At 35.3% G+C, this 25,329-nt stretch overlaps 1 protein-coding gene and 1 long non-coding RNA gene across 14 annotated transcripts in view; one reads left to right on the top strand and one right to left on the bottom strand.

Moving 5' to 3' along the window:
- nAChRalpha4 (nicotinic acetylcholine receptor alpha4) overlaps window positions 1–25,329 on the bottom strand; it is a 366,112-nt gene that overhangs the window by 172,627 nt on the left and 168,156 nt on the right. For 9 of the 12 annotated variants that reach the window (XR_011417140.1, XM_032440807.2, XM_070210819.1 and 6 more), the window contains one exon: window positions 19,998–20,178. The exons of 1 other annotated variant lie outside the window; for it this stretch is intronic. Coding sequence is in view for 9 of the 11 variants with exons in the window: in XM_032440807.2 (XP_032296698.1) it covers window positions 19,998–20,178 (181 nt within the window). In the remaining 2 variants the exon portion in view is untranslated. Of the gene's footprint in view, window positions 1–9,782; window positions 9,964–19,997; window positions 20,179–25,329 lie in introns of those variants that run through there. 2 more of the 12 variants (XM_070210823.1, XM_070210818.1) reach the window with 2 other exon arrangements.
- The window catches only part of LOC26530478 (uncharacterized), a 28,988-nt gene continuing 19,450 nt past the window's right edge, over window positions 15,792–25,329 (top strand). For both annotated transcript variants that reach the window (XR_004305330.2, XR_004305331.2), the window contains exon 1: window positions 15,792–15,806. This is a non-coding gene — a long non-coding RNA (uncharacterized lncRNA). The remainder of the gene's footprint in view (window positions 15,807–25,329) is intronic.

Raw genomic sequence — 25,329 nt, forward strand, 5'->3', positions numbered from 1 at the left:
GCGGAGAAGAGGTGTTGTTATCTTTCGGAATATATATACTTATTACGTTTCCCTTTTTTTTGTCTCATTTGCAATATCTGGACAGGCGCTTGCGAGCAGACTCCAAATCACACCATTAATAATAATTAATGAGTATTTAGAGCTGGGCCAAATGGAAAGGGTTAAAACGTGCAATCAAGTAGGAGCTCATGGAGTTATTTTCAATTGGAGAGGCCTTAGATTCGTGTTTATGGCTGTAATAGAAAAAATGTTAACCCCGTAAAAACAATCATATGGAGCAGTATGCATGCTCAACACCCTATTTAGGTGTGCAAGTCGTGCAACAGTTAGCTGTGGACAAAACACAGATATTTCCATTGGCAATGGATATGGCGAAACATCAGATATGTTGACTACATATTTTCTGTGGCGGATAGTGTTGCAGAGGCGGAAGTTATCCAGACTCAAGTAATTGGTATGTTACGCAATATCAGATTTGAGTTGAGAAAGTTGGCAGATTGTTGGCAATTGCCCAAAATTGTTAGAAAATAAGTATCGAGTTTCGAGAATCAAAGGGATTGTTGCACCTTGAAGGCGAGGACACAGGTCGCACGTTAGGTAGAGACTGGAGCCCCGTTGAGGAAGAATAAAGTATTAGTGGGCTTACGCACAAAACGGTCAGTTCTGTCAACAGTTGTGAAGTTATTCGATTATTGTGTCCGGCCTGTTAAGCCACAATAAATCATACCCAGACCTGTGTAGTGAGCTACTCTTGAAATTGCAAAAATTCATAAGTATCTTAAACAGAGTTTTTGACTTAATATAAACCACCGGTCTTTTAATATCTCTATTTAAAATATTCCATTTTTGTGTTTGCCTTCAAGGTATTATTTTTACTTTTATCGCGGGTGCATGCATGTTGCCTTCCGTATTTAGCATGTGAAAATAGTTACTTTTGAATTTATGTTCTTTTGCATTTCGTTTTGTGCGCTTGCGCTATTTTTTTGTGGGTAAGCTGCTTGTTGTTGTTTGTTGTATATGTTTAACTGTACATTGCCTTGGTAAGCAAGATATCATTAGCATGCAATGAATCCACAAATATGTTACTCACTCCCGCTCTCTCTCACCTTTTGTAAACTTGTGCTTTGATCCTTTTCTACTTTCCGCCACATGTTGGTGTTGTATACTCTATCAATCTAAATAACATTATTTTTTTCATTTGGCTCCGTTGTTACATTAGAGACCCATATAAATAGATCATAAAATTGTCTGGTTTAAAAAAAACTTGCCAAAAGCAAATTTCGGAAAGCCAAGCGAAATGGTTTACTCGTTGCGAGTCGTGAAGGAAGATTGATGGTGAAATGCGGGCGTTTAGACCAGGAATGGGTTAAGGAGTCTGATAGTTGTTTTTCACAACTAAACGATCAGCTCACAGCCCTGGATACACAATTTAACAGCCCAAAACTGTTGGATGAGTCTCCAAGGCGTAAAAAGTCCGGTGAGCCTCCAGCTGCAATTCAGTAGCCTACTACCCCGATCACACAACAGCTCGTCTGTTTTGCTACTCTGGTAGCTAGGAGCTCTGCCGTAGACACTAGCTCTGTCCCGAAATGAGGACATCTATACGAGAAATACCAGTTGAATTATCCGTGCCATCTGCTGTCATAGAGGTTCCGAAGGAGCGACAGCAACAATTAAGTTTACATCATCCGGCGGCTGCGTTAGAGACCACAGCTGATAGTGTTCCCACTGTACCACCTATGGCGCCTACGCCTTTATTGTGTGCTCCGCCGAAGAAACATATTTTTATTTCTAAATCTTATTTCTGAGCAGATGATGTAACAAGCAAAAATTCAAGCCGCAGGTATTACGGTAAAAAATTTAAGTTTTTTATTAAAGGGCTATTTCACACTTTAAAATAAGTGTTCCGCCGGAAATATTCATTGACATTTGTTCTAAGGAGTTTTGACCAGAACACCTAATAGTCAAAGAATATAAGGCCAAAAAGAAAAATCGGAGTCCGATATTACTACCACCTGTTGCGCATACACTTTAGCTTTCGCAAACTTCTATAAAACTATCTCGTCTAGGTAAAACAAAAATCAGACTTATACTTATCAGTTAAATCGGGAAAACTGCATATTAAATCCCATTATTATGAAAAGCTCACATCTCAGCGACCTTAACACAATCAAGTCGACTTACTCACCTAACCATGTTCCTGCTTGTGTGCTCAGGTACTCTGCTGCACCACTATGTAAACCTGTTTTAAAACTTTTGAATTCTCCGTAAACACTATCTTTTTGGAAGAGAGCTAGTCCGATATTGAAAACTATAGAGGTATTTCCAAATTATCCGCTATACCTAAGGTTTTTGAGAGAATCAAAACATTTCAACTGCAACATCTATGTAGTTTTATTATTTCTCATTTCCAGCATGGGTTCGTGAAGCGCAGATCTACAACCACTAACTTCATTAGTTATGCCTATCGGCTTCCCCGTCAATCTCTTCAACTGGATTTCAAAATATCTGAGTAACAGTACCCAAAAGGTTATTTTAAGAAATTCGTCTTCTAAACGTATTCTGGTGACCTCCGGTCTTCCTCTACTTTTACTTTTACGCTTATCTTCAATTACCTTCCCTCGATAATGTTTCATTCTCGAGTTTCAATTAATGTATGCTGGTGCATAGCATAAATTATGACATGCATATAGCTGACATTGATGCGTTTCAGGCTTGGTGTCTAGCCAACCTACTAAATTTAAGCTGCTCCAAATGTAAGGTAATGACTTTCTTAAGAAGCTCACCCCAATTGGCTTCTTACATCTGTGAAAGCTTTCCACTCGAGAGTGCACAAGATTACTTGCAATAAAGGCATTGTTCTAGCTGTAATTCTTGCTCATAAACTTAAATTCGACTCTCAGTGGTCAATAAGGCCAGAATAGTTATGGGCCCTTCGTGCTTTAAATTGGCATCCTCGTGTGCGGTTCCAGTGACTGAAGCGGACTTCTGATGATGGATTTTCCATCCTTAAATAATCGTAATATTATGCATAAACTTATTACTGGTGAAATTAGCTCATCTATGTTGACTATTTAATTAAATTTATCTTTCTCTACCAGACTAACACGTAATTTTTACCCCCTTTCGCTTCAATTTTGCTCAACTAACTATGGCTTGCATGAATCTTTCAGGGTTCTCTGTGATAATTACAACAAGCATTCGAGGGTATTTTCTTCCGCTTAGAAAGTCTTATATTTAGCAAGTAGATAGCCTTAGCTAATGTCGTAGTTTGTATTCGTTTTCTACTTCGCGACATATGGATTACCACTGCGCCCCTCGATCGGTTGGGCCGGAGGTGGGATGCAGTTCATTGCATCGGGAATTGCGCAAAAAAATAAAATAGTTTTTAATAGTATAGTATAGTATATAGTAGTATAAAATAAATAAAATATACTGAGCTATCAAAGTATGAACCACTGAAGATATATAATAAGATTGGTGAAGAAAAACTTTTTAAAAGGGAATGGAATGCACTCTCTAATGGCAAATCGGTCCCAAGGAATAGCAGTTTACCTCTCAGTCCATATTTTGATTTGCAAGAGCGCGTCTTACATCTCACAGGAAGCGCGATGCCTTTTTGCCAGTGATTGGAAAGCATTATTATATATTACTCTATTAACATTATTTCTTGAAACTTGCCGTAAATTATGGTCATGCTTGAACCAAAAAAATATAAGCACTAAGATGAATAATGCCATAACACAATATGCTAATATGCATCTTGATTTTTTTAAAATTGAGAGCGAAAACGAAAACCGTATCATTGTGCTCTCCAGCCAAAAGGCCGAAAAGCTAATAATAGAATGTACTCAGAGTAGGCTCTATGAAGACCGTGCAAGCAAGATCATACCAGTGTGTGCGTACAGCATATTTGAACTTATTGTTATTCACTGCTCTGGCTTTGGCTGGCACAAAAATTATTATATATTTTCTCAGTGAAATCAATCGATGTGTGCTTATTTCCATAACATAGTTATTGCACAAGATGCGCTTTGTAAAAAAATTATGTTATTTTAAAATGTTCCCTTAAAATTTCGCGTTATTATCTAGGGTAATGTATAATTTAAATAAAGCATGCATTTCATAGATGAAGGAAAAGTAATTTGCGTCGATCGTGAAGTTAAAAGTTTTTCGCTGAAGGCAGCCTAACTTCGTTACTTGTTTCAGCATCAGCAACCTGCGACCTCGGAATTTTTTCGTCTTGCTTTTGGAAAGCGAGTAGCCATTCGGCAGGGATGTCGTGCGAAGTGGGTAAGGCCAGATGAAAGCTCAGACTTGAAACGTTTGCGTCGCTTTTAAATGTATTGGCGTTACTCATCTTAGTGTTTATATTGTCTTTGCTTGTACCCTGCATCAAGGCTCCTCGATCACGCTCAATTAAATAAGCAAGACATTTTGGATCATTAATGGGCGTACGTTTTGGTATATATAATGATGTTTAATGTCTTAAAATTATACCTCAGAGTTGGGTTGGGGTTGAGTTGGGAAATTTACGAGCGGTGCGTGTGCTGCCCTCGTCTGTTGGAGTTGACAATTCTCGACCTATTAATATTTCGTCACCAAAAGGAACAGAACATCTAGCCCAAAAGGGATACGTTGCCGTGTTTATATGTTTGGAAACCAAGGCCATACGTATGGAGCCAGTTGCAGATTTAACGTCAAATGCATTTTTAGGAGCATTACATCGATTCATAGGCAGACTATGTACTGACATTTATAGTATATAGTGGTACAAATTATGTTGGAGCCAACAAAAAACTATTAGCTGAAGGGATGCATAATTTTCGTACATTTCAAGATTGATCGCTTAAATATTTTAGAATATCTTTGAATTTTGGTCCTCCATCAGCTCAGGGGATAAGTCCATTAAGTATCATCTCAAGAGAACCATTGGAAATAGAGTGTTTACTTTTGCAAAAAAAAAATGTCGAGAGTGTTAGAACATGATCACAAAGATTTGATGGTGTTAACACCCGGTCACTTGCTTACTGGAAGTGAGAAGAAGGTGGAAGTCTGAATATTTGATACGGTTGCAGAGAAGACCAAAATAGTTGCAGATGAAGAGATACCTAGATGTTGGATTCATGGTGTTATTTTCTTTGCATCGATGGCCTTTGGGTCGAATTAAAAACAGTCATTCTAGAGCAGATGGATTAGATAGAGTTGTGACTCTTAAAACAAGCAGTGGTGTTATCAAACGGCGAGCAACAAACCTCTGTTCATTACCAATATAAATGAATTGACTTGGTAATGACACCTTACTCAAATGTTAAATTGTAATCTTATATTTTAAGTTCAAGTTAGAGTACCAAGCAGGAGACACTGAAAGCTAGTGGACGAAAGTTTTGATGATGAATGCTGTTATTATCAAAGGCTGATGAATGTTTGGGCTACAACTTACCATGAAGAGTAATCGCTCAAGCTTTAAGTCTTGTCACCTTAGGTTATGTTACTTCCTTGTATTTGTAATACTATTGAGCTTTTGAATTTGCTAGTTTACTAGCAGCGGAATTTGCGACACATGTTGAATTCTGTGAGCGTCAGTCCAAGTCACCAAACGTATGCTCTGTTTAGTTAGGATTCACAATTATAATTTTCAGGTTAACTTCAATAAAAGTTGAAGTCTTTTTAAATGAACAACCGTGGTTGTGAACTCTTGTGAACAACAGGCTAGTACCATTTCTAATCTCAGTGTTCCCAATAATTATGCAAAACCCTCAAAGCCGCATTGGTTGGTAACCACGCCGCAGGCCGAACCAAATCTACGGTTAGTTTGGGGCTTCCTTATATGGTGCAGACGATATCCTAAAGATTAAGCATTAAGAGAGGAAGCCAAAGCCGTGTTCTGTAGTGGGAAGCACATAAAAAAGAGGGATGTCGTTATATCATATTAATGATATGAATTAGAGTAAGCCAAAGCCCTTTCCTGTAATGGGAACGAAATAAAAAACAACGATACCGTTCTAAAACACAAATCATATATATTTCTTAATCTTTTGCTTTCTGAGCAAGTGAGCGAGTCTCGGACCCGAACAAAAACGAAGTTGCGTTTGACCAGAAATCAAACAAATGAATGGCAAAATGAGTTTCTATATGCGTCCCATCTATATGTTGTATGGTTAGTTCTCAAGTGCCCAAGCAGACAAGCGCGAAGAACAAACTTTTTTCTGTTTTATTTTTTTTTTTATACTGGCTCCAGTTTGTTTATTATTTATTATGTATGTATATACCATATTACATTTACAAATTATTTGGAATTTGGAAAGAAAATGAAAGTGATAAAATTTATAATCATTTAGGATAAGCAAGCAATTAGAATACAGCCATTAAACTCGCGATATATCGATAGAACATGAGATAAGAAGAATCAATTTTGAGTCAGTGTGGCATGTGTGAAATCGCTATTCCTAGTTTATCAAACCACTAACCAAACAACATATAGACTAGACATGAGTACCGGAAAATAGGCACAAAATGTATCGGAGGCATCTGGTCCAAACTTGCGAGTAAGGGAGTAAGATATACATATGATGTATTTTTGAACCGTTTACTCTACAGGAAAGTGCTTGGCGCACTCTCTTCCATATGATTTGTGCGATAGAACGGCAACGCTGTTAACTTTTATCTCGCTCGCACTTGCTCTCAGCTCTTAATGCTCTCTCTATGTTTAGGGATCGTTTAAATGTGTGTGTGTGTATTTGTCCGACAAGCAAAACTGCGCACAAATTCAATTTTTCTCAAATGCTGAGGCATTTCTACCCTTTTAAAGGCACGGCAAATATGAAATAGAGAAAGTCGGGGAAAATCGGGGACAGGCAGGCAGGCAAGCAACAGGCACACAAGCGCATAAATGCTTCTATTCATATACAAAATATACAAGTATGCGTGAATAGCGAGTCCAAAATATTTTAAATGCACACATGGCAACGTTTGGGTACCCTTACCAACGCTAGCGAGCTAAAATGCAAGAATTTCGCATCGACGTGGCAAACCCTTTCTCTATTTCATATTTGCCGTGCCTTCAAAAGGGTAGAAATGCCTCAGCATTTGAGAAAAATTGAATTTGTGCGCAGTTTTGCTTGTCGGACAAATACACACACACACATTTAAACGATCTCTAAACATAGAGGGAGCATTAAGAGCTGAGAGCAAGTGCGAGCGAGATAAAAGTTACCAGCGTTGCCGTTCTATCGCACAAATCATATGGAAGAGCGTGCGCCAAGCACTTTCCTGTAGAGTAAACGGTTCAAAAATACATCAAATGTACATCTTACTCCCTTACTCGCGATTTTAGACCAGATGCCTCCGATACTTTTTGTAACAACGTTGTTTGTATGTGATGTCCAGTCTTTATGTTGTTTGGTTAGAGATAAAACTTAAATGTGAAACAAATAAATATTTATCGCGTGGCAATGATTGTTCGGAACAAGCGAAAAAGTGATGCTGTTAATTTGACGATGCAAAGGTTGGATAGTTCAGTGTAGCGCCGGATGTGAAGAGCGCGGTAACTTTCAATAAGATCACAGCTGAGACTGCAACATGCGCCAACATGAAAGTGAGTAGATAGCATAATTAATAATAGATAATGTTTATATAGTCATTACAAAAGTATAATTAGTGAGTGAGTGAGAAGTTTTAATTTTGATTTAAGAACAAAATAATAATTAAAAATTTTGTTGTTGTGAGATTTACTTTGTTTTATTATCTGCGAAATTCTGAGCTGTTCCAAGCATAATAGCCGCTGTCCACTGAACACATTTCATACATATTTCTAAGAAGTCACATTTTTGCAAACTGTGTAAAGTGCAGCCTGCACGGTTCCCCTCAAGAAACACCTTTCAAACATTTTTCAAAAATTTCACATTTTTGAAAAAGTAAAAATTCGGCCCGAACAAGTCGTGATTTCTATCGATGTTGTGAAAACTGTGAAAGTATCATAACAATAAGCAGCTGATATTTTAACGAGCGCAAGCTTCAATTTTAAATAAGACATATAAAAATTGTGCTAATCCCACAGTTTTAAGCATTTAAACATATCGAAGTGTAGAATGGAGACCTTACTTCGAGGTCGCATTATGTTAGTTTTGGAAGAAAAACTTTACGGCGCCTATGTAAATTAAAGCAACTCGATCAGCTAACATGTTACCGACAACCGGTGGAACATCAATAAGTGAAACTTGAAAATGTTAAATTTCCTCAGCCAGTGGACAGAGGCTAAAAGACTAAAAAAGGTTTAGTGATGGTTTTGTAGCTTATATGATAGTTACAGTGAGCATTATTTACAATTAAAGGGATTGAGGGCATACTGTAAGGGATTAAAATGATTCACCTTGTTGAAAGGACATGGGGTAACGCCTTAGAGGCGCCTCTCTATAATAAGGACAGCCAGCACCCTAATAACCGGGCTTGACACGCAAAGTTAAAGTAAACGATAAGAAAAACGAAAACTCAAATTGAATATATGTAAAACAGGAAAAGAAAACATTTATTTATAACAAGTTGATAACGAATAAAGTTTGTTCAAGTAACTAACGCCGAAGGCTACGTAGCGGCCATCAGCAAAATATAATAGTTTTAACTACATCCTAGAGCCAATAATGCTTGCGCGCTGACTGCACTCTGCTGCATACTTTCTTTCGCTCACCCTCTGCGTTCTGCATTGATGCCTGCTGTCCGGGAGGTATATATACTTAGCTTTTTTTCTTGTAGCTTTCGAGATCGACGTGTTCAAAAAAACGGATGGACGGACAACATGAAAACATGATGGAAAACATGACTAGAATCGACTATTGATGCTGACTTAGAATATATAGGTGTCTAAATACCCCAAAAAGTAATGAGCACTTTTCATAAGTATCAAAAATGTAAGTCCTATTTATGTTGTTGGCGCAGATCAGCGTACTTAATAATAAAAGAATGTTGACGTCAAGTGTAAATTTGGTTAAGGGCAAAAAGAGATGAAATGCCAGTAGCAAACAATTTTGAACAGAGCGCCATAGCAGTATATTGTTGGAAAAACTTTCTGAGTAAAAATGTGAATGTAATTTTAGTTTTATTGATTGGAGTAAGTAAAAATAATAAATGTTAATAGGCAATTTTAAATATTAAATACTGTAGTTGACCTTAGATTGGCCGATATGTAGTGAAAATTATAAGTTTTTTTTTCCTACAAAAGCCCATTCCTCCTACCGATTCCGATATGCAAATAAATGAAATGGGCGAAATTTGCAGAAATAACATGTTAAAATTGAGTATTGTCACGCCAGTAACTACATGCTAGACACAATCGAGCAAAGAAGATAGTTTTTATTATTTTACTTCATACGTTACATTATTTATTAATTTTCTTGTAAAAAAAAGTAAAATTAACATTAATATTAACAAGTCTCCGAAAAAAACAATAATTAATATGGTTTCGTAGCTCATGCATTATTCTAAGAATGTTCGTCGAATGCATAAAACATGCTCAATGTCATTGAATATTCAATTCAAACTAGTTATTTAAATACTCTCCGAAAATATATTTCAGGCTTACTTTTTAGCGCGTACTCTAGTTAAACAGCAATTCTACGTCAGAATTGTAAAGCTTTAAAATCATACATTTAATTTGAATGTATTGTTCAATTTACAAGTAAGTATATGCCATTAAGCTTATTTGTGATTGCATATTGACGTGTAAGAGATGTAACATAACAAAAAATATTTCAAATGATTTTGATTTAAAAAGATTTGATTAGCACCTTAAAACCATCATAGGTCCAACTTCCTAATTTTAAGATGCACGTCTGCACGTCATATGGAAAATATTCAACATCGATTGAACAAGACGATTTATAGACGGCAGGTGGTTGCCAAATCACCAATCCATTACTATAGACTATTGCTTTTGTCATAAGTGTCACTTCATAATGACCATCAGCACTGAAAAACATATATTTTTAACACAGCTCCTGTTACCAATATATTATTTTTTATGTAATACTTGCTGATTTGTATGTATATTGTAAATATATATATACATTTTTTGTGTAAAAAATTATACTTAACAAGTAAGATCGTTGCAGTCGGATGCAGCCGATTGCGTAATACAACTAACCATACAACATATGGATAGAACATCTAGAAGACACGCATGTGGCCATGCATTTTTTTGATTTCTGGTTTTTGTTTGGGTCCGAGACTCGCTCACTTGCTCAGAGTCTAAGAAAGTAAGAAATACATATGATTTTTGTCATTGAGTAATGAATATACGGAGAGGGCATTTGGATCAAAAGTTTTTTTTAATCAAAAAATCAGAAGAAAGATACCGAGGTTGCAATCATAACACCCGGTTGTCAGCTAATACGGCAGACCGAGCTCAACAAATCGAAAACAACTTCAGAACATTTTTCAAAATAGCCAACAACAAAGATAATCAAAACAAAGGACTCGACAATAAAAAAAAACACACTACAAAATCTGTCCTTGCTATCCTCTTTTGGTTTGGGGCTGCAGCGTATGTTCTTAGCTTCTTAACTCACAAAGTAATGCCTTCTTCTCCTCCACTCGCTTTCAACTAGTGAGCAGCCCGGCAGATTTTTAAAATTTTTAATTTTTTTGACCATTTCTCAAAATTGGATACTTTAACTAGTAATAAGTTCTGTAACCTAATACCACAACCTTCTTATATCGTATACACTTTTCTTTGCACGGATTTACCTATGTCCTCGAAATCTTGCGTCAGTATTTCAGCGCTCAAAACAGACTTCGAAAAGAATGGGGTGTCATATAAACTGCTGTTTTGCAGCTAATTTGTTGTTGCTTCCTATGGTAAATGAGCCTTACATTTTGAGTTTGATTTTTCGTTTGCGGGCCGACCTTATCAAGCTTGGTTCAGAATTACAACGATAATAAAATACCGGAATGACCTTTCAGCGCTGTATCTATTTATTACTCAATGGATTTTTCTGGTTGACCGACTACAGGAAGCTACTTTGGCTTACTCTCGGTACTCTCAATGCTTTCTCTCTATCTTCATGTGTATGGATCATTTCAATGTATGTGTCTGCACAAGGAGCAATGCGTACAAATTCAACTTTTTCTCATATTTCGGACGAGTAATATGAAATAATTAAACATTTTCTTTTGCACCAATGATCTGCTCTTTCACACACATTTGTGTGTGTGTGTGTAGAGCTCGAAATTCGGAAATCTGAAAAACTTCAAATCTTGTCAAATTTGCATCGGACAGTCAGACAACCAACAGGCACACAAATGCATAAATGCTATCCATATACAAAATTGTGCAAGTGTGCCATGCACGCACAAGTCACAGAAATGTTTAATACCATGCCAACGCTTAGGTACCCTTACCCTTGTTGCAAACCTTCTGATTATCTCATATTACAAAGGGGAAAAAATGCGATCACAATTTGAGAAAAATTGAGTTTGCGCGACTAGTACAAGCGGACACATACATTTAAACAATCCCTTGACATAATGAGAGAGCATTGGGAGCACTGAGAGTAAGCCAAAGAAATTTCCTGTAGTGGGAGTGAAATAATAAACAGCGATGCCGTTTTACCACACAATTCATATGTATATCTTACTCTCTTGCTTTCTGAGCAAGTGAGCGAGTCTCGGACCCGAACAAAAACGAAGTCGAGTTAGACCAGAAATAAAATAAAATGCATGGCCACATGTGTTTCTACTATCTGTTCTATCTATATGTTGTATGGTTAGTGGTAATACTTGAACTTTGCTTAATACCAGATTGAATCAGTCGAAAAGTCTGGTTGAATGTTGGGGACTCTAAGACTGTTACTTCAAAGAAATGGAATAAAATGTATTTCTCAGAGTATGAAAAATTATTTAAATTTTATGACTCTAGTTATGAATCTGGGGGATATATAAAAAGACTAAACCGACTGAACTGAGATCAAATGGATAGACGGACAGACAGCTAAACGGGTATTTCACAAAACCTAATAACAAAGTATAAAAGCAAATAAAATTAATAATTTGTTTTGCATTCATTTTTTATTCATTAAATTCATTAAATTTAAAGTATGCGTTAATAGTCACTACACACACTAACCAAATCCCATATAGATAAGACATGCAGTACAATTAATGTGGACATTCAAAATTGTTGACATCTGCTCCAAAGTCGTCTTCGTCTTGGTTCGGGTTCGAGACACGCTGCCATGCTCAGTCTGCAAGAGAGTAAAAAATACATCTGATTTGTGTGGCAGACCGGCACTGCTGTCTTTTATCTTGCTCCCACTACAGGAAACTGCTGTGGCTTACTCTGATCCATATCATTTGTGTACTAGAAGGGCATCGCTGATCTCAGTGCTCTCAATTCTCTATCATTATGTTACGGACCGTTTATGAGTCCGCACAAGCAACAATGCGCACAAATTCCATTTTTTTCGAAATGTCGGAGGCATTTCTTCCCTTTCAAAAGAACGAGTAGTATAAAATAATGGAAGGGTTTGCCACGTGTATGCGAAACTCCTGCATTTTAAGTCGATATTTTTTAAAATAAACTTTAAATCTTTCCGAATTGTATCGGGCAGGCAGGCAACCCAACAGGCACATAAACGTATAAATTGTGTAAGTGTACGTGCACGGCAACTACAAAAAATGTTAAATGTACGTATACCTCTGCTTAGATACCCTTACCATCGATAACGAGCTAAAATTCAAGAATTTCGCATCGACGTGGCAAACCCTTTCATTAATTCATATTACTTGTTCATTCAAAAGGGAAGAAATGCCTCCGACATTTGAGAAAATAAATGAATTTGTGTGCTTTTTTGCTTTTAAGCAATTTTTAAATATAATGAGAAAGCACTGAGTCCGCCAAAACATTTTTCTGTAGTGGGAAAATCATCATGAAACTAATTAAGTGAAAGCGAAATAAAAGACAATGATGCCGTTCTAGCACACAAATCAAATGTACTCCTACTCTCTTGCCGTCTGAGCATGCGAGCGTGTCTCGAACCCAAACAAAACCGAAGACGCCTTTGGACGAGATGTCAACAATTTTCAATGTCTTGTACTACTTCAATTAATTGTACTGCGTGTCTTATCTATATGTTTTTTGGTTAGTACAACAGACTAATCCATATAAACGATGTAAGAAAACATTGATATTTATCAAACCAATAAGACCGATTTTAGTCCAAAGTTTTTTTTTATATGTTTTACAGCATTTGATTTTTACAAAATCAGGTCGATGTTTCGAAACTCTGTAGTAACAGATCACGCAGCAAAGTAAAAAATATCCCGCCTACGCCTAAATTATAGTTTTGGAAATTGATAAATTGCTCAACAAGCATAGCCTGCTCAGACTAAAAATATACAACCTACAGAAATTTTGAAAATTCTTATGGATGCTCTTAGCAACTGTCAAAGAAACAAAATACAAGCAAGTTATCCCTATTTATACCGAACTGCTTCAAAATATAGGTTATTTTTTGGTACTTAACTTCGAGCCGGTAGGCCTTTTCAGGAACATGCAACATTTTTAAGGATCAGAATATAAGGTTGATAATTGTGAAATATATATACTTAAATATATATATATGTATATTTTTATTATTTTTTTATTAATGAGTAGCTTATGAACTATTATAAATTGGGGTTAGGGTAATTTACATATGGAAGTCTTAGCTCGGCAAAAACATTATAATTCTCATATTGAGCTATACATATACATAATTGAAATACATTTGCTTACAGACTTCGTGTGGGTTTTTGTACGCTTAGTAAATTATCAAAAATATCAGATAAGTTAGACTACACATATACATGTTTGTACATACCAAATGTAAATACGTATAATTTCATTATTTAATGACATAATGCAATTAAACCTTTATAACAGCCGAAACCTAGATCATGTAAACAGATTCTGTAATTTATCTTATTAATAAAACAATAAGCATTTGATAAAAAGTTATTTCTTCAAATTTGTACAATTTTTCCAAATCTAAAAAATTATAAGAATAACTTTATATAATAATTGCATATTGGAAGCACATTATTTTCACTCTTAAAACTGATATAATTCCAAATCTACTTAAGAAATAAAATATATTGTCTACATTAAATAATTTTAAATTTAATTATATGGTCATGTCAATATGCCAGCCGTTAAAAAAAAAAGATTATTGAGTTAAAATGATTTAATAAAATTTGGATTCCTATGAATTGTAAAGTTCGTTCGTATTTCGTATGAAAAATAAAACCCCACAAGGAGCATGGACTAAGTTACATGATGTCTTTAGTATGTGGACCCGAGCAGAAGATCTCACATTTCTCACACCCTCTCAATGTGAGCAAGGCAGAAAAGTTTGGCTCACTAAATGCAATGTACATAGCAAGCATCAGCGTTCTATGTGGATTTTGGAGAATGAGATACAAAAATATATTTAAATTTTGCACAGATCTGCTGAATCAGATGCCTAATATATGTGCATACTCGAAACAAAGCTAATATGTTAATATGCTTTGCGTTCCAAATTAAAGGCCAATTTTTACTTTTGAGAGTAGAAAGAATTAATGTGCAGGAAACTTCATCCTTGCAAGATGTTCATGATGAACAATGCTTACGAGCACTTAATCTTAACTAAAAGCCACGTGAAGGGATTTTTGAATTTAGTTTATAAAGATGTATGCGGTCTTTTTGATTCGAAGATTATTGACGGAATATATTTCTTGAAAGGAAAATTTGTAGAAAGACAAACATCTGCGTGAGTGTCAAACATTTAAGAAACTTAAGCGGTTTTGAACTTTTTAGGGTTCTTTACAAACAAATGAAATATCAAGAAACCTGTCGGCGTACCCTCCGCAACAAAATGGTGTGGAACGCGCCAGTCTGGCAACAAAAGAAATTACCGAAGACAGTGCTTACGACCAGTAACCATATAACATTTAGATGGGACAGCTAGAAGAAAAATTGGTAGCCATTCACTTTTGGAGTTCATATGAATTGTGTGTTAGAACGGCAACGCATTTTTTTTTTCGCGCCGACTACAGTATACTGCTTTCGCTTACGCTCAATGCTCTCGCTGCTCTCTCATTATACCTATAGGCCGTTTTAATAATAATAATATAATGCAAGAGTTCACATTAGGAACAATGCGTACAAATTGAGTTTTTCTGAAATTTCGGAGTCATTATTTCGGAGGCATTTCTTTTGAAACGATGAGTACTATAAAATAATGAAAGAGTTTGCACGTCGAAGCGCAATTGTTGCAATTCAGCTTGTTATTGTAAGTCAACCTAAGTTTTGGTAACTTTTTGTGCCGGCCATGGCACTCACAATTACACAATTTTGTTTATGGACAGAAGCATTTATACATTTGTGGTTCTGCCTATTTTATGCACACTTTGATTCGAAGTTTTTGGGCTTTATGAAAGTTGCGCACTTTACATACACAAATGTGTGTGAATGAGCTGTTTAAATTTTATTATTGACACTCGTCTGACGCGCAGTACTCGTGTTTATGATTTCGGGTTTGGATTGCTAAATGGCTGTTGACCTCTCATTGCCTGCAGCAGCTAGGGAGCCAAAATAAAAACCGCGATGCAGTTCTATCACACAAGTGATATGGATTTCTTACTCTCTTGCTCTCAGAACAAATAATAAAATCTCGAAACAAAAACGAAGTCGACTTTGGACCAGAAATCTGAAAAATATATATTTATTTTTTTTAAAAACGGTGCGCACACTAGGTCTCTGATCGATCTGAGGCCAATGGAAATGTGAGCTGGTAAGTTTAGCTCCATAACAAGCGATGATAAACAGATTAATTACAACTCTTGCTGTTCTTATTATTTTCTTCCCATAAATTGTTTCGCTTTAATTGCACAAAAGAAAGTAAAGAACAACTCGTTTTTTCTAATTATATTAAAATGCAAAATATGTGTCACATCTTTGCGTTGGTCGGTCACTCTCAGTTTGGCAACATCCCGCTACGCTAATAAATCAGCTGCTTGGGACTGCCAAGAATAAATAAGACAGCATTAATAACAACATTAAGCAAAACAGAAGAAAATGTAGTAATTATCGCTAACTCCCATTCTATTTATATCGTGAACCCGTAGTAAATGAATAAAATATGTATAAATGGATTTTGACAAAATTTATATAACAGGCAGAAGGTAGCATCTCAAAACCGCTGATCGTTCGTCAGTTTGTGCAGCTGCCCGTTTATATGAAACTGCTAGCGAATCAAGTTTTCAGCGTAAATCTTTTTAGTAACCGCATATTTGTTCAGAATTTTCGATGTGCAGATCCGGTTTCAAGCAATCAATACAAGTCGATAAAAAAAAGTAGTTTGCTTGAGCATATATCTTAGGATTTAAGAGCTGGAGTCACCAAATTATTCGTAAAAAACTGATTCTGGTTTTCGTAGATGGTTCAGGATATTTGATATTAGGTTTTTTTCATTATTGATAACAAATATTTATTGTTGTTGTTGGATTTGATCGGGCGCTTATCTCGCTTGATATTTCGGTTCCTAGAAACCAAATATGTTAGTCGTATTTCATAGAAACGTATTTATTTAATAGTAACAAGCATCGAGATTAGACATTTTGCGTGAAAAAAAATTGGCACTACGGAGAAGGGATCTTAATGGTAAGCTTATGGCCAGGCATAAAGAATCGACTATGTTACAACGGCGAACCAACAGCAGCACTACAGAGGGTGCAAAAGTCATTTGAATGTCTTACTTTTTTGTTAATCTTATACTGGATATGTTTTTGCTGGCAGCTCTATATTATGGTAATCTGAGAAAAAAATCAGCTTGCCACTGTAGCTTTGAATTTAAGCGTAGAGCCTTGTCAAAAGCGTGCAAGGAAAATATCGCCATGGACATTCTTTACGTCGAAGTTAAATGCGGCATAATGAAAACTCTATCGGCTTTATATGGTGACGACCTTCATAATTTACGCAGAACCTCTTGCACTAGACACGATAGGCCCATAATGTAGCAATTTGTAAAGAAGGGTAAACATGTGTAGGAGTAAGCTTCAATTAGAATCGATTTTTATAAGTACGATTGCATTAATTGCGAGTACGGTGAACCAACAATGGTAATGTATTCTGGAATCAAACTGGGTTGTATGATTTGCTAACAAGTTCCGGTAAAATATACATCACCAGCTGCTCATTTATATGTAATGCATTACTCTCATTAAAAATATTTGACCCCCACATCAGCTCTAAAGATGTATAGATATACACTAGTGATAAATACAACATTTAAGTCTCTGTATTTTCTGGGAAACCTTTTCTATAATCACCTGTTGTTGGTGCAATAAATGAAAGGTATACCTGAGATCTCAAAATATTAACCTAGTTACCCGACTTATAGCCCCAAAAGGCATAGGCGTTTGTTTTTCCGTAAAGCCATCTCTGAATCAAAATTTACGTAACTTGCTAGTCTAAAACAAAACAAGAGGTTCTAGTCGGGAGCTTCCGACATGGGGATACCCTGAACCAAAGACAATATAAACACTAAGATGAGTAACGCCATATAACAAAATGCTACTATGCAGCTTGATTTTTTGAAAATTGAGAACGAAAACGAAATCTGTAGCATTGCGCTCTCACAGCCGAGAGAACGAAAAAGCTAAAAATAGAATTTGGTCTCAGCTTCGGCTCGGTGAGGGCCGTGCAAGCAATTATGTTTGTCTGCGTGTGAATATACTGTTATGCTGCTATGTATCATATTTGAATGTGTTGTCATCCACTGCTCTGGCAAAGTCTCTGGCTGGCAGAGAAACAATTTGCTTAGTTTTTTAGCGCAGATCACGACCTACCCAAAGTTTCAGTTGAAATACTTATGAATGCATTTCGTGTACTGAGGTTGGCTCCGTACAAAAAAATTTGTATTTTTAAGTCGATGCAAATATTTATGTAATTTTTTATATTTGAAATTATTAATGAAATTATTATTATTTTTAGGTAATTCAAAATAAATGAAGGAAATAAAAGTGGAAATTTGTTGTTTTCTAAAATACATTTAATTAATTTGTATTTTTTTTTTTTATTTTATTATTTTTTGTTCGAATTATAAAGAACAAAGTACGCAGGGAACACCGCGAGGAGGCCATTATAAATATAATGGGCTCATAACTAAATATGACCTTCAAGTCGACTTGAAATGTAATTGTATTTTTTAGCACTCCTTTATTTTTTAATTGGAGAATAAAAATAATATTAATTTAATTTAAAGAAATTATGTAAATATTCGCATCGACTTAAAAATACATAATTTTTACGTAGCCAACCTCAGTACACAAAATGCATTCTTGATATATGAATTTGGGATAGGTCATGATCAGCGCTAGAAAACTAACAAAATTAATTTCTTGCCAGCTAAAGCCAGAGCAGTGAATAGCAACAAATACATACATACATACTTTAAAGTTCTTATGCATGTGTAATTCACGCAAACAACCAAAGGTGCTTGCACGCCATTGACAGAGACAAGAACTTTTCTCGAGCATACACGGTTCAAAAACAAAATTGAAATCAATCTATGTGTGCTATTTTCTTATCGTAGTTATTGCACAAGATGCGCCTTGTGGAAACATTATTTAATTCTTAAATCTTCCTGTAAAATTAATCGTTACTATCTATTGTAATATATAATTTAAATAAAGCATGCATTCCATGGACAAAGCACAAGCATTTTGCGTCGATCGTAAGTAAGTAAGTAAGTAACGAAGCGACGCAAAGAAGCATCGACCAGCTTTGCTAAAGGCAGGCTGGAGACTAACTTCGTTGCTCGTGTCAGCATCAGCATTCGTTCGTCTGGCCTTTGGAGAGCGAACAACTAGTCGGCAGGCATGCCTTACGAAGCCTCAAAGGCCAGATGAAGGGCCAGGCTAGAAATTTTGCGTCGCATTTAAATATATGGGCGTTACTCATCTTAGTGTTTATATTGTCTTTGCCTGAACCCTCTTCTTCCAACATCAATGCATATATATTCTCTTTTAGAAGCTATATGTCAAGTTTGGTGACTCTAGCTCTTATTATTTACCAAAGTTGCCCAAAAAACAGGATGTCAATATCGATTCTTATCGATTGCTTAGAAACGGAGTAAGGTATCGATTATCGGAAACAAACTCAATATGCGCAGACACTAGGAGCACATACATCTAAAATTTCAAGTCTCTAGCTCTTATAGGTTCTGAGATCTTTGCGTTCATACATACGGACGGACGGACGGACGGACGGACGGACAGATAGACGGTCTTGCCTAGATCGATTCGGCTATTGATGCTGATCAAGAATATATATTATTTATGGGGACAAAGATGCTTCCTTCTGACTGTTACATACATTTGGATTTTGCACAAATACAATATACCCTTATACCCATTTTTAATGGGTTCAGGGTATAAACAGTGGGTATCTGGGTACATATGTCTACTAGTTAAGTAACTAAAGAAAGCCAAATATAATATGCATTTATTAGAACAAAATTTAAAAACTAGACCTAACATTTTTTTATTTATTTGTTTAGTTAATTTGTTTTTATTTTCAGTTCCTAATAATTGAACCTATTGTAAAGAGTAAAAATGTTATAAAGTGTACCCTTGAACAATACGAAAACAAACCTGCATACACTCTGTATATAATCCAAATTTTAAATAATTATATAAATTAATATATGATAAATATGTATATATTATTTAAATAATATTAGTTGTTATTTTTAAAAGAAATGTTTGTTCATAAAGAAGTTATAGACGACTTAAATCTTTTACTGCCAATAAGCTTTGCGTAGTCTGAAAACCGTGCAAACCATAGCAAAACGGGTAGCGTGTTATTATAAATGCGCTAAATAAAATGTGAAACTCAAATAATAATAAGTAATATACATGATTTTTGGTGAAATAGTAAAAAAGTACATATATAGATCGTGCGGGAGAATTGACAAACCTACCTTGAACCCATCATAAGTCCAACTGCCAAATTTTAGAACACATGTTTGTTCATCGAATGGGAAATATTCTACGTCTATCTCACAGGATGACTTGTATATTGCTGGTGGTTTCCATTCAACTAATCCTTCAGAGTAAATTGTAGCTTTTGTTGCAAGAGTCACTTCGAAGTTACCATCGGCACTACACAATATCATTATTTTTTTCAATAGTTATTCGTACAAATAAAATTAATTTTTAATTTTTTTAAGATTTCATATTTCAATTCCATTACTTAGCATAAGTTTAGAATATTCTTTTACTAATAGGTTTGCAAACAAATGGTTTTGCCTTAAATCATCCTTTACCTGTTTAATCGAGATCAATTTCAAAAGTTGTATGTGAAATATTAAGCCGTATATATGCTAATTAAAAATGTTTTAACATTGCGGGTATTATAAATTTTTCAGAAAATGCGCTACATATTTCTATGCGTAAACCTTTCCGACCAAATAATCTTGATCAGTAGCAACAACCAAGTCGACTTAGCCGCGTACGTCTGTCTGACTATGTCTATGAAAATCAATGTCTCAGTTTATAATCTAATTTAATGGAAATTATCTAAAATCGGTATTTTAATTGCAATTGTTTTCTAAAATAAGAACAGTGGCTGTTTTTGATTCTGAACATTTACTTCAACAACGTATTACAAGAAAAATGGCAAAATTATCAGACAACTATGTATAATAAAAATCACTGTGTTAAAAGTCGTTTTTGTTTTTGATATAATAGAATATAAATTTTAATTCAATTTTACTGGGGGACAATTTAAATCTACCCGTACTAAGTATCTCGAAGTGCATTCTTCCTCCAAAATGAGTGGATGTTGTAAAAAGCGTAACAAATAAATGTTCACAAAGATTTTTAAAAATAAGTTTGCAGCCGATCAGAAGGTATTAAAAAAGGTTGAACACAACCGTTTTCCCCTCAAGAGGCGTGGAATATTATGATATTTGCAACTGAGCTCTTATGGTGGGCTTTGGAAACAATTTTGAGGTATACCGGAGAAACTTAAAATAAATCGTTTAAAATAATATAGATTAATTTAAAAAAAAAAGTTTCCGTGGCAGAGTGCGATCTCGCAAATGACCGCATTACTTGCTGCGGACTCTACTTAACACCCACACCAGCCAAAATAAATAGTTTCCCCGGTAGGGATCGAATTCGCGACAGACGGCACCACTTCTTATGCCTGTTCTCCACAGCTATTCTAATAATTAAGTATTATTGAAAAAAAAAAAAAACGAAGTAAAATAGCAGCACAGAAAGCAGTCGCAATCGCAATGCTGTTGATTGAATACGAAACATATGCGCATGAGTGTGTGTTCTACATGCATACAGAAATTCTAGGAAATTGCGCTAGCTGCCGCAAACACGTGGGCAATCATACCTTGACGGTATTATAATTTAATCCTGAAATGTGTTACGCATAGAAGGAGACATCTCCGATCCCATAAAGTTTACATATTCTAGATCAGCATCAATAGCCGAGTCGATCTAGCCATGCCCGGCTGCCTGTTCACTCGTCCGTCCGTCCGTCCGTCTGTTCGTATGTATGAACTCAAGGATATTTGAACCTATAAGAGCTAGAGACTTGAAATTAGTTGAAGGTCCTCTTAGTGCCAGATCGAGTTTGTTTCCGACATTCGATAACAGGTCGCCTTTGCAAGCAATCGATAAAAATCGATATCGACATCCTGTTTTTTGAGCAAATTGGGTAAATATTAAGAGCTAGAGTCACCAAACTTGATATGTTGCTTCTAGAATATTATAAATATAAAAAAGCTATAAAAAATTAATAACGCAACTTGTATTGCCCACCAATTAAAGCCACAATTTAATTGCAATTGACTTTTTGAGAATATCCAAATATTCTATGTCACAACTAGATGTATTGTAGAACACAAACGCTATTAAAGAAACCGTGTTTTGACTTTCCTCGTATCAGCGTCAGCAAGCGCAAATTACAAAAATTTCTGTATGCATGTACACACACACACATTCATGCGCGTCTGCTTTGAATTCTATTAACATCATTGTGGCTGCGATTGTTTTGTTTTCTGTGCTGATACTTTAAATCGTTGTTTTTCTCAGCAAGACTCAATTATAGGTGGGGCTGTTGAGTAGAGGCAGTGGTGCGGTCTGTCGCGAATTCGAGCCCTACCCTTTTTTGGCTGGTGTGGCCGTTGAGTAGAGTCGGCAACAGGTAATGCGGTCAGTTGCGAGCTCGAACCCTGCCAAGGGAACTTTTTTTGTAAATTTATATTTATTACTTCAAACGGGTTCCGGAGGGTTCAGAGTATTCCCTAGTCGGGAGCTCCCGATTAAAACCTCTATATCTAAAAAAATCTCTTTTATTTCTTATTTGTGAAACAAAAATAATATTGATTTTACCTAAAATATTTATTTACGTGATTAATTATTTAAAAAAAAAAGCACGTAAATAAATATTTTAGGTTAAATCAATATTATTTTTGTTTCCCAAATAAGAAATAAAAGAGATTTATATATATATATATATATATATATATATATATATATATATATATATATTATATATATATATTATATAATGTTGTGTTTGGCGACCTTTCCATTTTATAATTTTTCGTTTAGCTGACCTAACAGCTCGCTTGCCTAGTGAGGTGGTCTACAAGTCAGTACCCTTCGCAAAAGGTCCGGGGCTCAATCCCCAGTAAAGTCAAAAAGAAAATGTAATTTTTCTAATACATACAAAAGCCTCATATAATTATCAACACCACATAATTTGCTTATTATCGATAAGAAAGATAGTAAATAAAAAAAGAAATAAAAAAAAACTGACCTAACGTAGAAATGCTAATTGCGAGAGCGCTAAAATTCTCTCCCGATTAATATGAAAGAATTACTTCATTACTTCACTTCACAATACGTTGCGAGCGGAGATGAATTGGTACAGATGATCAACGAAAAATAAACACAAGAGTCAGCACACGCTAAATTCTCTTTATTAGTAAGTTAACGAAGAACAACCAAAGCACAAGGGAAGAAAGAAAGGAATCAAAGGAATAAGATGATTACTACCACAGCAGTGCCCCCAAGAATGTATGGACTGCCGAAAATTCACAAGGAAGGACCACCTCTGAGACCAATAACTTCTCTATCGGTTTCCCATCATAGGACTATGCATATACATATATTATAAAAATACTACGAAACTTGACAACGGACTCTAGATATAATATTAAAAGTTTTTTAAAGTTGATAGACAGAGTTAAAAATGCGACTTTCAGGGAAGACGAAATATTAGCATCTTTTGACATAGTATCCCTGTTTCCCAGCATACCAATAGAACTGGTACTGGACATAATAACATAATAACAAATGAACCACATTAGAAGATATCAGAGCTATACCAAAACAATTGTTCATGAATATATTTCTGTATTCATGAGAAAAGGTTTTAGAAATATGAAGAAAGAACGTGCATACAATTAAAAGGAATGCCAATGGGATCACCGGCCTCTCCAATAATAGCTGACATTATGATGAAGGAACTTTTAGACAATGTTACTAGTAAATTGACAATCAAACCAAAACTTCTGACATATATAGATGACCTTTTTGCTGCAAAGAAAACAAAACATTTAAAAAGATTTAAATTCGTTTCACAAACATATCAATTCACAGTGGAACTACAAGACGGGATGCTACTATACTTGGGCAACTCACACAAAATTAAGTGGAATATAAAACTAAAACTTAACTAGAACTCTAACCATCCAAAATGTATGATTATAAATACAGCACTAAGCTGTATGAGAAGGATGACAAACATATCGGACGCACTATACCATAAAGAAATCGAAATTAAAAAACTATTGACCATTTCCGAAGAATATAATTAGAACATTATTTAAAAGACAACATATTAGAACACATAAGCCAACAAAATCTCCAAATATATATATATATATATATATATCTAACGTGTGTACCAAGATTATCGGAACGGTTCATAAACTCAGACTGGTAAACAGAAAAGAAATATAAGTATATAAGCCTACATATACTTTACAAAAATTCTTTAATAATACTAAGGTGAAATACCAATGATGGACAAAAGTAATGTCGTTTATAAACTACCATATGTCGGGGATAACAACAATAATTGCAACAGAGTGCACATCGTCACAACAAAATCCAACCTAAAAACCGGAATAACCCAACACAAATCTGATTTCAAATTAAGACATCAAAAAAATATACAAACAAGTAAGAGGTTCTAGTCGGGAGCTCCCGACTAAGGAATACCCTGAACCAAAGACAATATAAACACTAAGATGAGTAACGCCCATACATTTGAATGCGACACAAAATTGCTAGCCTGGCCTTTCATTTGGCCTTTGAGGCTTCGTACGGCATGCCTGTCGACTGGTTGTTCGTTCTCCAAAGACCAGACGAACGAATGCCGAAGTCGCGGCTTGCTGATGCTGACACGAGCTACGAAGTTAGTCGCCAGCCTGCCTTCAGCAAAGCTGGTCGATGCTGCTTTGCGTAGCTTTGTTTTTGAAGTACATAAAGCGAAAAAGTTTAGAACTTTACGATTGACGCAAAGTGCTTGTGCTTTATCCATCAAATGCATGCTTTATTTAAATGATATATTACCCTAGATATTAACAAATAATTTTACAGGAAAATTTAAGAACTTTTAAAATTTTTAAACAAGGCGCTTCTTGCGCAATAATTATGTTAAGAAAATAGCACACATAGATTTATTTCACGTTTCTTTTTGGACAGTGTATGCTCGAGAAAAGTTCTTGTCTCAGTCAATGGCGTGCAAGCACCTTTGGTTGTATGCGTGAATTACACATGGATAAGAACTTTAAAGTATGTATGTATGTGTTGTTATTCACTGCCCTGGCTTTAGCTGGCAAGAAATTAATTTTGTTAGTTTTCTTGCGCAGATCATGACCTATCCCGAATTTGTGTTGATAGATCAATACATTTTGTGTACTGAGGTTGGCTCCGTAGCAAATATGTATTTCTAAGTCGAAGCAAATGTTGACATAAGTTCTTTAAATTAAATTAATATTATTTTTATTCTCCAATTAAGAAATAAAAGAGTGCTAAACAATACAATTGCATATTTATTTGTATAAATAAATATGACTTTTGATTCAATTTTTAGTTCGAGATTTTGGTAATTCAGTTTAGATTATTGCGCTTGGGATAGGGGGTTGGTCGTGATCGGCGCTAAAAAAAACTAAGAAAATTATTTCTTTGTTGTTTCAGCCAGAGACTGCCAGGGCAGTG

Source organism: Drosophila virilis, unplaced genomic scaffold (assembly GCF_030788295.1).
Source record: "Drosophila virilis strain 15010-1051.87 unplaced genomic scaffold, Dvir_AGI_RSII-ME tig00001170, whole genome shotgun sequence".
Classification (NCBI taxonomy): Eukaryota; Metazoa; Arthropoda; class Insecta; order Diptera; family Drosophilidae; genus Drosophila; species Drosophila virilis.